The 16,783-nt window shown below is 30.9% G+C and overlaps 1 protein-coding gene across 1 annotated transcript; it reads left to right on the top strand.

The window, feature by feature from the left end:
- The first annotated feature begins 1,544 nt into the window (after window positions 1-1,544).
- On the top strand, window positions 1,545-5,193 carry LOC134711031 (multiple epidermal growth factor-like domains protein 6). Its single transcript, XM_063571459.1, has 3 exons — window positions 1,545-1,655; window positions 3,294-3,355; window positions 5,081-5,193. The coding sequence occupies exons 1-3, from the start codon at window positions 1,585-1,587 to the stop codon at window positions 5,191-5,193; spliced, it is 246 nt and encodes an 81-aa protein (XP_063427529.1). The 5' UTR covers window positions 1,545-1,584.
- The last annotated feature ends 11,590 nt before the right edge of the window (window positions 5,194-16,783 follow it).

Here is a 16,783-nt window from a genome sequence, read left to right as displayed (position 1 = left end):
AATATATATATTATCAATAAAGAGTCTAGCATTTTGATAATACATATATTATCTTGAGTGTACTTTCAGATAGAATCAATGTTGTTTGTCACAAAAACAGAATTATTATAACCAAAATCAAGATATATATAGTTACGATTCCCATTTTTATAGAAAAAGCTCTGGAAATGGTGGAAGCATTTTTCAATTGAGCATTGAAAATAGTAGTGCAAAGCGTAGAAAATCTCAAGTTTTAATTGAGTACTACAGCTTTTATTTTTTTTTAAAATGCACATCTGATTGACACCACTGGTTGAATAAATCTCATTACAATATTTTTGAAGGCCATCTATTACTGTGAAAAGTAAAGTAGTAAGCACTTCAGAAAGATTTTTAGTTGAAAATTCAGCTTTGCATAGTTCTTTACTAGGAGTTGAAGAAGTTTTTGTATCAAATGATATGACGGTAGATATTCATCGTTTTCTTTGAAGTTAATACCAAAAGAAAGAAAAACACATGTTATGTGAGAATGAAAATGGGGAATGTGTCAAAGAGACATCAATACGACCATAGAGCAGACAACATTCGAAGGTCTTCAATGATAACTAATTGTACTGTTTATTCCAGCCCTTTTGTGAAACATTAAATGGAACGGTTTTTACATATGAAAACAATATTATTGGAGGCTTTATCTGCTTGATCAACAACATATTTTTCATACAAAGAGGATAAAACGTCTTCATGTCTAAACAAGATTTATTTGACCTCCACCTCATTTCATGGATCAGTGATCAAGGTTATTTCGTCCATTTCTCAGAAATGATCAGCAGTAGATAAGTTATACGCGGTATATGGAAAGATTGCAAGGTGTAATATACAACTTTCTTTAACCGCATTGTCGTAGTTCTTTGATACTAATAAATTTATGTGAGATTGAAAATAAAACCTTATTCTTACAAACATGTTTTTGAAATTGGCAATCAAATTTTTACTGAAAGCAGGTATTGAAATCAAAACATTTGCTATTTGTTGCTTGTTTTATTACTTATTACTACTCACTTAAAGAGCAGATTTACATCATTAAGAATGAGCATACAAATGCAGAGTAGTATTCTAAAAAAAAATCCTAGATTACAACGAGTGGTTCTTATACAAACGTTATTAAAATGAAAACATTTTTAGACACTTTGCTTCATTTATAATAGAGAACATCGAGCTCTAAATGGTTCCCATTTATGTACATGATGTACAGATACAAGTATATTTTATTAAGTATGTGCATATTACATAGATTTTTCCCTTCATAAATTCCGGTATGTTCAATGATAAAAACAGAAAATATTTGTATTGCTTTCTGAAAAACTCCTTATTTTAAATATAAAAATATGTTGATTCTAGTGTGAAACCATTAGTTCTAAACCTATTTTTCTTGAATAATTATATCAAGTGTGTGATATTGTGTAAACTGAGAATTGTTTCCGTTAATGTAAATAACGAGGTCATTAATACTTTTTTTCCGATATCAAATATTTCCTTCTATAAACAGAAACTGTATTTTGAAAGAGAAAATAAATCTGTTTTATAAATAGTCATTTTATATTTAAAATGTATTTACTTCTTATTTCACTTTATCTTTTTGTTATCTGTGGAATAAAGACTTGCAGAATTCCTAATCAGTAAGTGTTAAGTTATTGTTATAAACATCAAATAAAAAAGAGTTGAGCTTTTTACCCCAGGATGTAATATTGAGTTTTTTCTATGATTCAATCAAATTTTATTATATCTTGGCTACATGCAATTATTTTGATAAAAATATGGCGGCTTTCTGAATATTTGATAAATCATTAACTGATACTGTATGATAATATGATGATGAAAATTTACTACAGTTTGATAAAAAACTGAAAAAAATGAATATTAAAATGTGAGACAAAAGAGGTGCTCATAACTTAATGCATAACTTAATTTTTGGAGAGGCTGCATTCACATACAAGTTGTAACTTTAACGGCTTTGTAGAATATGATATTTAAAATGACTTAGATGAACGTAATGACAATGTTTTACTTTCAAAATCGTACATACCCCGTGGCAAAATCAACAGTCGTTTTCGGTGTAATCTCTTTAAATTAACATCTATTTGAAAATTGTCTTTGCATCTTATTGTGACATCTGTTTATATATAACTTAACATTGCCAAATTGTATATTTAAAATCGGGAAAACAGTGGAATCCTTCAACCGCACAAGATTAAGGCATTCTAGACATAATCATACTTAACGAAGTCTCACATATACTGCCAATTACAATTTGATTTGGTAATGTGACCTCATGAAATCTGTTATAGTTCTAGTAGTAAACTATGTAATTTTGATTTTTTTGTATTTAAAATAAAAGAATGCAAAAAACAACTGTTGCTGACCACGTTCTCGTCTTGGGAGCACATTTTGAACCGAATTGGTATGCCCCACCTAACGATAGAAGAGGGGCATTATGTTTCCTGGTCTGTACGTCCGTTCGTCCATCTGTTCGTTCGTCCGTCTGTTCGTTTGTCCATCCGTTCGTCCCGCTTCAGGTTAAAGTTTTTGGTCAAGGTAGTTTTTTAAGTCGAAGTCCAATCAATTTGAAACTTATATATTACACATGTTCCTTATGATATGATCTTTCTAATTTTAATGCCAAATAATAGTTTTGACCCCTAATGTCACACTCCATTGAACATAGAAAATGATAGTGCGAATGGGGTATCCGTGTACTGGGGACAGATTCCTGTTTAATTATATGCCGTTTTATATTTATATTTCCTATTTTAACAAAAGTTATCTTGTCAATAACATCATATTTACACTCTTTTTAGGCGCACCATTCGATTGATTTCTTTATACATTTTTACCTTCTGTTTATGCATAACGAAATTAAAAATGAAATGACTGAGAAAAAACCTTTCTCACCTCTTCCATCCAACTCTTAATTATTTTCAAATAAAAGAAGAAAGAAAAAACATAGAAGTCTTCTATCCAACTTCTCTCATTTTTAATGTTGATCGTATGACTTTACTTTGTTTCTTTATTTATTTTTTATAAATAAATATATATATATATTTTTATTTAGCCGAATGTAGCAATTGATTTTTGATAAATTATGTACCGATAAATTATATATGATATCTTTCTTAGTAAGGTGAACGTTTTTGTCCATTTTTGTATTTGTAAAACTTTAAAAGTCTAGAACATTTTATATATTTAGCTGCTTTAATATGTGTGCAGTTCTATTTTGTTATAAAATGTTCTAAATAAAATATCTTTTTTTCTGGCAGGAATAATAATGATTCATCTAGTTGTTGTGGAAACCACCAAGAAGTGAATGGTATATGTATAGGTATGTCATCGATTATCATACATCACAGTCAATATTATTCGGGATGTTGTAACAGTCCGTCTAATTTGCTTCATGACTTGGTCCTCCAGCTTTGCATCATTTTTTTTTCTTCAAAAATGTAAGCTTTACCATATCTAGGTTAGGCATTTACATTTAAGCAGCACAAACGCTGTTGCAAAAATTAAAAAAAATAGTATGCCATTGCAACTAATCCAAATGGTCATGCTTTAATATTTTAGACGCATACAGGGCATATTCCAAATTTTTACTTATATATTCATTATATGATTACGGGATCCAGTATCTAGCAGACTTACTCATACTCGTACTATATTCGTTCGTATTATTCTTGCACATGAAATCCTGAAATTAATACGAAACATTTTTATTTTCGTAAGCAATGTTTTCTCAAAGATTTCTGCTATGAATAGCACATGCATTCTAAAACTTAAAATCAGAATGATTCACTACACAGGTTTTTTAACAGGTATGTCCGTGATTCCTTCAAATTTTTTGGGTTTTTATCGCATTAACTATACTTTTTTATTTGCGTAAACGGGCGAGGTAAAGATGAACAAAAACGTCAGATGTAAAACATTCGTCTTATTTGTAATGGCGACGTATTTTTGTGTTTAAAAATCTGAATATTCTACAAACAACAGATTTGTGTTGTTCTCCTGATGCATTATGAACAGTATATGTACCTCTGTAGTCGTTATATCTACCATTTAAGTTAAAGTCATATATGATGCATGTCTAATAACAAAATGGCTAATTTTTAATATAAAACGTATGAACATAATCTATAGTTTGTCCAAATTTAGAAGTAATTTACTTTTTGTAAAATGCTCCCAGTATAGCCGATAGGTTTTCCATACGCAGTGACCTAAGCAATACTTTCAGGTAATAATCCAGGGACTGCAACACGCATGGAATGTCATTGAAATAAACTTTTATTTTATTGTACATGTTGTACACACGCTCAATATCCATGCTTTTTTGTTGATTGTTTACTATAAACTTGACAATCGGTTAAGTACAGCTTCATTGCACGACAATTTTCAATTAGCTGCCGTATTTTCACCTCGGAACAGACCGAGAGAGAAAAAAGGACGATTATACGATATGGATGCTTAAAAAATGACAATTTTGTGCTCAAAAGAATAAGTTTATGATTGATACATGCATTGTTTCATGAATTGGACAAAAATTATTTTTCACCAGTCACTCGTTTCATATTACTTTAAGTAACAAATACTTCTAAAAAATGTATTTACAGCATATAGTGTTGGGTGTATGGTCAGGCTCTTTTCCCTGAGAATACATCATTGGCCATCTCAGTACCTTTTACTGCTTTTTCATACTCCATAATAAAAAACGACATTTTAAGAGAGGTTTTCAAACTTTGAATAATTTAAAACCTTATGAATTTCCAACCCCAATACATGGCCTATAGTCTTTTTTTTTTTTTAAGTATTCGAATTTTTAACTGGTACACTTGATTTGGCATTTATTTTGATTCGAAAAGCACTGATGAGTCTCATGTACTCGAAACGTGTGTATATCGTAACAAATTGAAAGCCTATCATTCTAATTGAATTTGTATCGTTCTATGTTTTAAGTATGATTAAATGTTTAGTTATAGTCGTTATTTTTTGGTTTAACTCTGATATATTATATTTCAAAATAGTACAATAATGTATCTTGGAATTTCATTTATTTCAGTGTGCCCTCCCGGCTACATCGGAACTAAAGGAAAATGTGAAACGCCCTGTCCAGTAGGATTTTATGGAATAGAATGTCAATACGAATGTAACTGTAGTCATGACAAATGGTAAAAATTATTGTTTTAAGCCCCAGTCAAACTGTCACGTTTCAAGAGCTACGTTTTACTATGCTTTGAAAACGTAGCGAATCGGGAATATACGTAACGAAGCGTATCGAAAAGTAGTGATCTTTTGTTCAAAACGGGACCTGCCCCGTATGTTTTGAAAATTCAACAACAAACGTTGCGAAAGTTGAAACAAAGTAGAAACCTAGTAAATACGAATCCAAACTTAGTGGAAAGTAGCAAAACGTGCTAACTACGTATCGAAACGTATCAATGCGTGATTGAAACGTGGGTCTACACGTACTAATACGTAGTAAAACGTGATAAGAACGTATCACAAACCTACAACAAAAACTAACTTTAAAAAAAACTGGACATTTTTATTCAAAACATAGTTGAAACGCAGCATTTTAAAACGTAGTAAAACGTGACAGTGTGGCTGGGGTTTTATGGGCATGCGATACAGTTTCATGAATGACTTCACGATTTCTAACGTAAATGTTATCCGGCAGTGTTTATTCGTCCAAAGAACATACTCACCCCTTCTCGTCAAATAAAAAAATCATTTTTTTTCCTTTAACTTTTATGAAATGCTGTACTTGAATGACTTTGAATAACTACTATAACGAAGTATTGAGTTTTTAATATTACAATGTAAAAGAATAATTGTGTAAGGTAACTCGAAAGTGTAAACATGGTCCTAATTGGCCAGACAATACATGGTCATGTTTTATGAAGATTTTAAAGCTTTATATACATGCCCAAGTATTGTCTAACTTATAATTGGTGCTGTCGTAACCTAGGAAAAACTAATTGAGTTTTGTTTTCAAGAGGAACATAAATGAGTTATGACGCGACGCTTTTCTACAACGACGATTGAAAGCAATCATCATACATAACACGCTTTCTTCAGCTGATTTTTTTTTACCAACTATACATTCGACCCTGTTTAATCGCGTCTTTGTTGTTTTTTTTTGTGTTTTTTTTTTACAAAACTTTGAATCGTTCTATATGCCATAAGGAAAGACATTTATGAGGTATCTTATGAGTATTATAAAGTGTTGAACATATTTGTTTAAGGTAGCACAATACAAAGATTTTTTTACTTCCAATCACTAACCTTTGAAATGCTGTAACTTTCTTATGAATGCATAGAAAATAATAAAATAGGTATATATCGATAGATAAAAGATTGATCTTTTAAATGAATGCAATACTTTTATTATGCAATCATTATGTAATCAATTATTATGTCATTAGTGGCAAAATCTGGGTAAGTTCACTTGAATGAATTTAGCTCTATCATCTCTTTAACTATACAGAAAATTTTAACGAAATCTTAATCAACACATCATGGGCTTAAAAAGGGTGTCTCAGTTTGTCTCTATGGTATTCCATTCTCTCATAAATCTCTAATTAGTGTAAACATCCTAACCACATAAAAGAAGATATTGTTTAATTAGGTGTAAAATTTGTTCTATACATTCTATCTGAAATCTGAGACACCCTTTTGTACATAATGGCCATAGGAACAACATATAATAAAATCAACCCTCTACGGATATCTACGCAGAAGCTAAATTCATTTGAAAGTGAAAATTTGGTGAAAAATATTTTGGACACAATTAACATTATAATTGGTTACATAATTGTTGCATAATACTAACATTGCATTAATTGGAAAGAGGAATCTGTTAGCTATCCAAAACTACCACTTTTATAAATTTTCAAGCATTATTAAGAAAGTTGCAGCATTTTAAAACTTGGGGGTTGGAGTTATAAAATCTTTGTATTGTGCTACCTTAAGGAAGATCATAAGTATATACTTTTTGAGACAGAATTTTCTTATAATTTATCAAAATAAATATTTTACTATGCTTTTTTCAAAAATATAATAAAAAGTATGGGTCACCGTGCTATTTTTCAAACTATGATTCGTTGAAAATAGCTTAAATTTGGTTAGATTGTTCATGAAAAAACACATTTGTGTGCAGAAAAACAATTCCAAGAGTTAGAATTTTGAAATAAATTGTAAGAAGATAGGTTTTATTATATGCTTTAAGAAAAGAAAAGGAAAAATGGATGTCACCGAACTTGTTTTTTTGCTACAAGTAAAAATAAAATATTTTTCTATTAGTCCAGTATAAATTTTTACCAAAAAAGTTATCTCCCCTTAAATGGCTCATTTGAAAAATGACTCTTAAACCCCCAAAAAATGATATTTGTTTAAATATTTTGAATAATACAATAAATCATAAAGTTTTCTGAATATAGATACGCAGTATAACCAATAAATTGCAAATCTGTCTCTAAATTTGTACATTTTGGCAAATAACTAGACCGAATTTGTACTGGGATTGTACAATCCAAGATGTCAGTATACCATCAATCTACCTTAAGATAAGACTCCAATTACAGGATTTGAACGTCATTGATTTTTTTTTATAGTCAATGATTGAACCTTAAATATTTATTTTAAATGATTAGTGTACGAAAGCTATGGTGGTTTTACTATCAAACATTTTCGTATTTCAGGTGCAATCATGCTGTTGGATGTATTTGCAATTCTCTTTTTCCTAATTGCCCCGCAGGTATGGTAACAAATTTTAATTGGTGCAGTACATTATCTTTCATTTTATTATTATAAATAAATAGATTAAAAGATAAGTAAAAAATAAAACGACCTAGAGGACATTACATAGACACATATTTGGACTATAAGTTTTGACTTCTGTAAGCTATATCGATATGTGTTTCCATTTCTGTATACAGGATAGAATAGGTAAATATGCCCCACATTAATCATGGACTCTGTCTTGATTTGTTTATTTTATTCACGGTGCATGCAGTTAAATATCATATAACATATAACTTATAAATATACTATATTAACTCAATGAAAGAAAATATAAATTTTGTTTGTATAAGGCTGAGAACTGGGGAAGGTCGAGGTTCTACCGAAAGCATCAAAATACAAGCACATAACAAAATGAATCATTACTACAGACAAAGCGATAAATCTTTACAATTTTCAAATAATCTATATTCTTAGTCTGATGATTCAAAATCTCATAAAGTTATGTAGAGTAAAACAAAGAAACACGTTTACATTATGCTATTATCACTACCAATCTCAATGCTAGTATTCTAAGGTAATTAATACAAAATAATACAAAGTTATATATGTATAAAAAATTAGCATTGATATAGAATAATACACATGCTTTACCATATACATGATATAGGAGATACAAAGGTCATGTCTAGGGCTATCAATAGTGACAATGAAACATACCAATGTACTTGTAACCATAAAGGCATAAAGGCAAATTTGATACTGACTTAAGACCGAAAATCATAGCTGCATTTACTAGTAAAAAAAGTAAAATACCTAAATATATGATAAAATATAATATAACAACTGTGTATATGTAATGAACCATTAATTATGACACAGACACAAACACAGACTTTGAAGTTTTAAATGCCTCTGACCCAAACAAAAGCCAACCGGTCGTTAACAATGTCTGATAACGAAGTATGAATAAAAGATGTAGAAGGTGTACATTTTCTTGGAAGCAATCAAACGACACGGAATATCAAAAGACATGTTAACCTTGGACTTATTTAAGACCCATGTTGGTACAAGAGCCTCACAGTTGCAGTGTCAATTTGGTAACCTTAGGCCGACAACTTACGTCTTCAACATTTATTTTTTACTGAATTTATAAGAAGGTAAAATTCAAAACAATAAATGTTTTTATGATTATTGTGTATCCAATACCTGAAAAAATATAATGTTTGGAGGCATGAAAATACTGTTCGATAGCATGTTATATATCGTTATTTGTTTTGAAAAAAACACTACAGGCAAATCATCGGTTATCATACTGCAAATAATTTATTTTATTTTATTGATTCTTTTGTATGGATAGATACAGAAGAAAGGATATTTTATTCAGCAAAAGGAACTTCGAATTCAACAGGTATGGTCATATCTAAATAAACAAATGTTTTATATCTGTATCAAATAACTTTCAATTACAAATTATATATAAAAAGAGATATGTGATGCTTGTAGTGTTCCTGTTTGCACAGAGCATTTAACAAAAAAAAATATGCTGAAATTCTTCATTGCAATGAGACACGACAGCAGCGTTATCAATTATATGCATCTCCTTAAGCTTCGACAACTTGGACGATGTCTCCGTGAATTTTTATTTAGCCCCCGTTTGTGTTATAGATGATTTGTTTCTATTAATAACATTATAAGATTGACATAGTAAAATAGAGAGAAAAATAGGATGTTCACAATTACAAGATGATTTCCATCATATATCACTAGAAGGGATTTGTGAACTGGTTTTAAAAAAAAATCAGGTTTAGCCTGTCTAATTCAGAAAAACACACAACAACTAGAGGAAAAAGATATGAAAATATAAGAAAACTTGGTATAATACCTTAATGAAGGAAAGTAGATTTGAAAGATGTTAAGATCTGGGAAATGAGCTCGAGAAAGCAAACAACTAAAACCTTTCAAAGACGAAGCCTTCACCTTATATTCTACACTTGGTTATAATGTAAACCGAATCTCATGACACCATTGTTGTTCTATTGATGTAAGACTGAATTAAGACTATTGTATGACCTTTGGTTTTATTTTTCATTAGCTATATAAGTTGATGTATCACTTCCCTTAATTATAGTAATAAAAGGCTTAAAAATATTATTAATTTGATAATGTTTTCTATAAGAGGTCATAAAATGGAAGTACAAAATGTCAAAAGTTAAAACTTTCCAATAGACTTCTAAAACGAACATTTACACATAAGCAATACTGCAATACAAAGAAAAACTTTATAAAATTTTTAACAAACACAGCAACAAACAACAACAAAAACAATTGGACCCTCTGATTCAGTTTCAGATATACAGCCGGTTAATTGGATGAAGCTTTCAGTGTTAACTTGTACAACTGTTTTCTGTTTTTCATCTTTATCAATGACATCAAGTTTGATATTTTGGCATTGGTAAGTAGTTTTATTTTCTAGTAGATACAGACAGGTCACAAATTGAGGCATATATATCCTTTATAGCTATCTTTTTTTTTATCTCGTGCACACGTATACCATTTTATTTTATTTGACAATGGTTGGATCATTTTAAGTATTGCCATGCTTTGAAATTACATTTTAAAAATTTAACCATTGCATGATGAACTCAAACTTTAGTCATATGAAACGAGTGACTGGTGAAAATTAATGTTCATCCAATTTTAAACAAATGTATGTATATATCATTAACATAATCTTATGTGCACAATTTATTCATTTCTTACGCAAAAATATCGTATAATCGTTAATTTCTATTTGTGTCTGTCTGTTATATTTTAACAAATATGGCAGCTCATAAATTGCCGTAATTAAATTGTAGTTTACCGAGTGGCACCTTATAATAAACATTCAATAAAGAAGCATGGATATTGAGCACGTGTATAACATGAACAATCAGATAATAGTTTATTTTAATGACAGATCATGCGTTTTGCGATCACCGGATTTTTACGAGAAAGCTCACGCTTAGGTTACTTGCATACGGAAAATATTTCGGCGGAATGCTTCCTGGAAGCAAGCAATTAAAAAAAAGTAAAGTTCTTCTAAATGTTGACAAATTAGAGAATTTTCTTCCAAAAAAGTATATGTACATAAGTTTTTAAATGAAAACTATCCATTAAAAACACATGAAGGATATTGTAACAAGCCAACATTTTAAGTATTGCCATGCTTTGAAATTACATTTTAAGAATTTAACCATTGCATGATGAACTCAAACTTTAGTCATATGAAACGAGTGACTGGTGAAAATTAATGTTCATCCAATTTTAAACAAATGTATGTATATATCATTAACATAATTTTATGTGCACGATTTATTCATTTCTTACGCAAAAATATCGTATAATCGTTAATTTTTATTTTTGTCTGTCTGTTATATTTTAACAAATATGACAGCTCATAAATTGCCGTAATTAAATTGTAGTTTACCGAGTGGCACCTTATAATAAACTTTCAACAAAGAAGCATGGATATTGAGCACGTGTATAACATGAACAATCATATAAAAGTTTATTTTAATGACAGATCATGCGTTTTGCGATCACCGGATTTTTACGAGAAAGCTCAGGCTTAGGTTACTTGCATACAGAAAATATATCGGCGGAATGCTTCCTGGAAGCAAGCAATTAAAAAAAAGTAAAGTTCTTCTAAATGTTGACAAATTAAAGAATTTTCTTCCAAAAAAGTATATGTGCATAAGTTTTTAAATGAAAACTATCCATTAAAAACACATGAAGGATATTGTAACAAGCCAACATTTTAAGTATTGCCATGCTTTAAAAATTACATTTTAAGAATTTAACCATTGCATGATGAACTCAAACTTGAGTCATATGAAACGAGTGACTGGTGAAAATTAATGTTTATCCAATTTTAAACAAATGTATGTATATATCATTAACATAATCTTATGTGCACGATTTATTCATTTCTTACGCAAAAATATCGTATAATCGTTAATTTTTATTTTTGTCTGTCTGTTATATTTTAACAAATATGGCAGCTCATAAATTGCCGTAATTAAATTGTAGTTTACCGAGTGGCACCTTATAATAAAATTTCAACAAAGAAGCATGGATATTGAGCACGTGTATAACATGAACAATCAGATAATAGTTTATTTTAATGACAGATCATGCGTTTTGCGATCACCGGATTTTTACGAGAAAGCTCACGCTTAGGTTACTTGCATACGGAAAATATTTCGGCGGAATGCTTCCTGGAAGCAAGGAATTAAAAAAAAGTAAAGTTCTTCTAAATGTTGACAAATTAAAGAATTTTCTTCCAAAAAAGTATATGTACATAAGTTTTTAAATGAAAACTATCCATTTAAAACACATGAAGGATATTGTAACAAGCTAATATTTAAAAAAACATATTTAATTACGTTGTTAAAAAAACCATATGCATCATTTTTTTAATTTGAAATTTCATATGACTTTAAAACGCGTTAAATGACACTTTTAGATTGCAGTCAAGAGTCAATCGTTTCAAACAATTGATAATGGAAATGGGAATGAATCAAAAAGACAACAATCCGACAATAGAGCATACAACAGCTGAAGTCCACCAATCGGTCTTCAAAATGCATGCTGACATCAAGATAAAATTGAAAATGGAAATGGGGATATGTCAAAGAGACAACAACCCGACCATAGAAAAACAACAGCAGAAGGTCACTAACAGGTCTTATCAAGACATGTGTTTTGTTAAAGCTAACTGCGTGGATGCCATATATATTTAAGATTAAGTTAGTAGGCGGGGGTTATTTAAATTTCCGGTTGGTAGTGGTGCTACGTCAATGAATCACTTTGAAAGGCCACTACAACATGTGCTAGTGACCTATTACGATATATATAGGGTCAGTAAATTCCATATGGAAATTCGACCTTTGCTCTCACCCTGTATAAAATTTACTGATCCCATTTATTGCCAAGGGTCACTAGCACACTATGTTATTAATAATATTCACAGTTTTGTATCGTGATATATCCTACCTACTCAGAACAGAAAAAATATAAATTATGAAAATGAGACAGTTGCACCAAAAAATGTAAACAAATACGACAATAGTTAAACGCATCATAGATACCTGGATTAATATTTTTTATTTGCGCCAGACCAAGAAGACAGATACATAAATCTTTCTTTCGAACAGTTGTATTATTCTGTGTAACACATACTTTTTTCTTTGTAGGTTTCTTGGAAACTTGTAAACACACAGTTGTATTAAGCAGTTATTCACGTCCAGAATGCCAACCATATCTACCTTTTAGAAAAAAATCTTTAATTAATAAAATATCAAATAAATCCTAAATAGAAATGCATTATGAACAAATTAAATATTATACATGTATTTGCATTTTACAATTCGATAGAATAGTAATAGATATCAAAACAAAAATATGTATTACGCAATTGGTACAATTAATTATTACATTGGAAAAAAAACACATTTTGAACACTTCTGAGCAAGTCCTCGCTTATTCTTTATCCGCAATATTAAGTGTTTTTTATGAAAAAAAATTCCATCTACAATATATTATCTGCCATCAGACCTATATAAATAAAGGCAACAGTAGTATACCGCTGTTCAAAACTCATAAATCCATGGACAAAAAACAAAATCGGGGTAACAAACCAAAACCAGCGAAACGCTTTAAATATAAGAGAACAACGACACAACACCGAAACGCAACACACACAGAAACGGACCAAGCATCAGACAAAACACCACGAGAATAACAAATATAACATGAAAACCAAATACATGAATTTGGGATAGACAAGTACCGTGCCACGTCTTATCTCAATATATTCATAATTCATAGAAAATGAAGGTTCTACAAGGTAAGATAACTAGGATAAGGGGACTGTCGTTTGAAAAAAAGGATATGTTCAAAACATAGAAACATAAAGAGTAAGCAACACCAAAATCTTGGGGTGATCTCAAGTGCTACGGAAGGGTACGCAGATCCTGCCCCACATGTGGCACCCGCCGTGTTGCTCATGTTATTACAAACCCGGTAAGTAGTCTCATTCCGTAGGTCACGTTCATGAAAATACAAGTCGACAAAAGCAGGGCACAATTGTATCCCATTTAAATGCCGACAGCCTGTTGCAATAACATTAACGCAACCAATTTCCTGCACCAGATGCGCATTTCGACAAAACATGTCTCTTCAGTGATGCTCGTGGTCAAAATATTTGAAATCCAAAGCTTATTTGAAAGATGAAGAGCTACAATCCAAAAGGTCCAAAAAAGTTTAGCCAAATCCGTAAAAGGAATCAGAGCTTTGCATGAGGGAGATACATGTTATTTTAGTATTAAGATCCCACTTCCATTTGTCTATACAGAAAACAAATGCCAACAATAGGAACTTTTTAGCTTTACATTTGTTTTATGAATTAATTTAAATCATTCATAGATGTTAGTTAACTAGTAGTCTGTTATTATTAATGTATTATTGGTATCTATTTATTTTATTTGGTGACATCTTCTAACATCAGACCCGGACATCTCTTGAACTGAACTAATTTTAATGTGCGTATTGTTATGTGTTTACTTTTCTACATTGGCTAGAGGTATAGGGGATGGTTGAGATCTCATAAACATATTTACCCCCCCCCCCCCCCCCCATATCCCATGTTTGCGCCGGTTTCAAGTCAGGAACCCCTGGCCTTTGCTAGTCTTGTATTATTTCTAATTTTAGTTTCTTGTGTATAATTTAGAGTTTAGTATGGCGTTCATTATCACTGAACTAGAAAATATATATGTTAAGAGCTGAAGCTGAAGGACGCCTCCGGGTGCGGGAATTTCTCGATGCATTGAAGACCTGTTTGTGACCTTCTGCTAGTGTTTGTTCTATGGTCAGGTTGTTGTCTCTTTGACACATTCCCTATTTCCATTTTCACTTTTTTTTTAAATGTATACTTGTATGGTAGGTTAATGCTGTTCTAGGGTAAATCGGGTGTTTATTCATAAAAAAACAAGAACAATATTCTTAAAACACAATATTCAAGTCGCATTTACTTTTCCCTCATTTTCGATGGGGAAAAATATCCAAATAAAATGAATATAAATAAAACAATTTTTTTTTATAAAAAAAAATAATATAATTATGTACCATGTACGCCATACTTTCACTTTATCTGTATCTACAAAAGATGAATTTGAGGTAACTTGGATATTGACATGAAAGTTGTATAATGCTGGTGTTCTTTTTTCTTAAGTGTTCAAATATTTTGGATTGAATTATTTTACTTTGCCTATAATTACCTTTATTATTTTGCTGTATACACAAAATGCACCACAAAGTGACTTACAAATGTCTACCAGAGACGAATAAGACAACAATTATTTTGATATGATATCATGTTCGTCGGAAGGGTTTACATTTAAAGATCAACTACAGCCATCTTACTGTTAAAAAAAGCATATCCAGATGAAAATTAACATTAATCGACTTTCTACCAGTAAGGACAATAAATTTCAAAACGCTGTATACACAAAATCCACCACAAAGTGACTTACAAATGTCTACCAGAGACGAATAAGACAACCGTTATTTTGATATGATATCATGTTTGTCGGAAGGGTTTACATATTAAGATCCACTAGCGCCATCTTTCTGTATACAAAAATTCATACCCAGCTGAAAAGAAAATTTAAAGCGTGCAGTATGTACACACCAACATTTCATAAGTTTGACAAAATTGAACCATTGTGGCTGCTAAAAGCGAATTTTTTATCGCTATTTCACTTTTATTATTGATTGAACAAAAACATATCATACTTTATTTTGTATGCATCTCGTAGGTAGTGCCCCTTTAAAGCAAAGTTTTATGTTGATCATTCAGTATCTGTTAGGTTACATGTATTTGGTTAACGCATCATATATACCTGGATTAATATTTTTTATTTGCGCCAGACCAAGAAGACAAATACATAAATCTTTCTTTCGAACAGTTGTATTATTCTGTGTAATACTACTTTTTTCTTTGTAGGTTTCTTGGAAACTTGTAAACACACAGTTGTATTAAGCAGTTATTCACGTCCAGAATGCCAACCATATCTACCTTTTAGAAAAAAATCTTTAATTAATAAAATATCAAGAATAGTAATAGATATCAAAACAAAAATATGTATTACGCAATTGGTACAACTAATTATTACATTGAAAAAAAACATTTTGAACACTTCTGAGCAAGTCCTCGTTTATTCTTTATCCGCAATATTAAGTGTTTTTTATAGATTTTTTTCCATCTACAATACATTATCTGCCATCAGACCTATATATTTATAATTCATAGAAAATGAAGGTTCTACAAGGTAAGATTACTAGGATAAGGGGACTGTAGGTTGAAAATAAGGATATGTTCAAAACATAGAAACCTAAAGAGTAAGCAGTACCAAAAACTTGGGGTGATCTCAAGTGCTACGGAAGGGTACGCAGATCCTGCCCCACATTTGGCACCCGCCGTGTTGCTCATGTTATTTCCGTAGGTCACGTTCATGAAAATACAAGTCGACAAAAGCAGGGCACAATTGGTTACCATTTAAATGCCGACAGCCTGTTGCAATAACATTAACGGTACCAATTTCCTGCACCAGATGCGCATTTCGACAAAACATGTCTCTTCAGTGATGCTCGTGGCCAAAATATTTAAAATCCAAAGCTTAAATAAAAGATGAAGAGCTATAATCCAAAAGGTCCAAAAAGTAAAGCCAAATCCGTGAAAGGAATCAGAGCTTTAAATGAGGGAAATACATTCCCTAATTCATAATAACTTCTCACATATTGTAACAGCTGTATTTTCATACCAGTACCGAAGTACTGGCTACTGGGCTGGTGATACCCTCGGGAACTAACAGTTCACCAGCAGAGGCATCGACCCAATGGTAGTAATAACATTAACGGTACCAATTTTTCTGCACCAGATGCGCATTTCGACAAAACATGTCTTTAAAGCAAAGTTTTA

Source organism: Mytilus trossulus, chromosome 3 (assembly GCF_036588685.1).
Source record: "Mytilus trossulus isolate FHL-02 chromosome 3, PNRI_Mtr1.1.1.hap1, whole genome shotgun sequence".
In the NCBI taxonomy this organism is placed as follows: Eukaryota; Metazoa; Mollusca; class Bivalvia; order Mytilida; family Mytilidae; genus Mytilus; species Mytilus trossulus.
The sequence above is the reverse complement of the archived record's forward strand: the minus strand, read 5'-3'. Positions and strand labels throughout refer to the sequence as shown.

Coding starts and splice junctions, on each gene's coding strand:
- LOC134711031 (XM_063571459.1), top strand. CDS start 1,585: ATGTATTTACTTCTTATTTCACTTTATCTTTTTGTTATCTGTGGAATA. Junction 1,656..3,293: donor ACTTGCAGAATTCCTAATCA/GTAAGTGTTAAG, acceptor TTTTTCTGGCAG/GAATAATAATGATTCATCTA. Junction 3,356..5,080: donor AGTGAATGGTATATGTATAG/GTATGTCATCGA, acceptor CATTTATTTCAG/TGTGCCCTCCCGGCTACATC.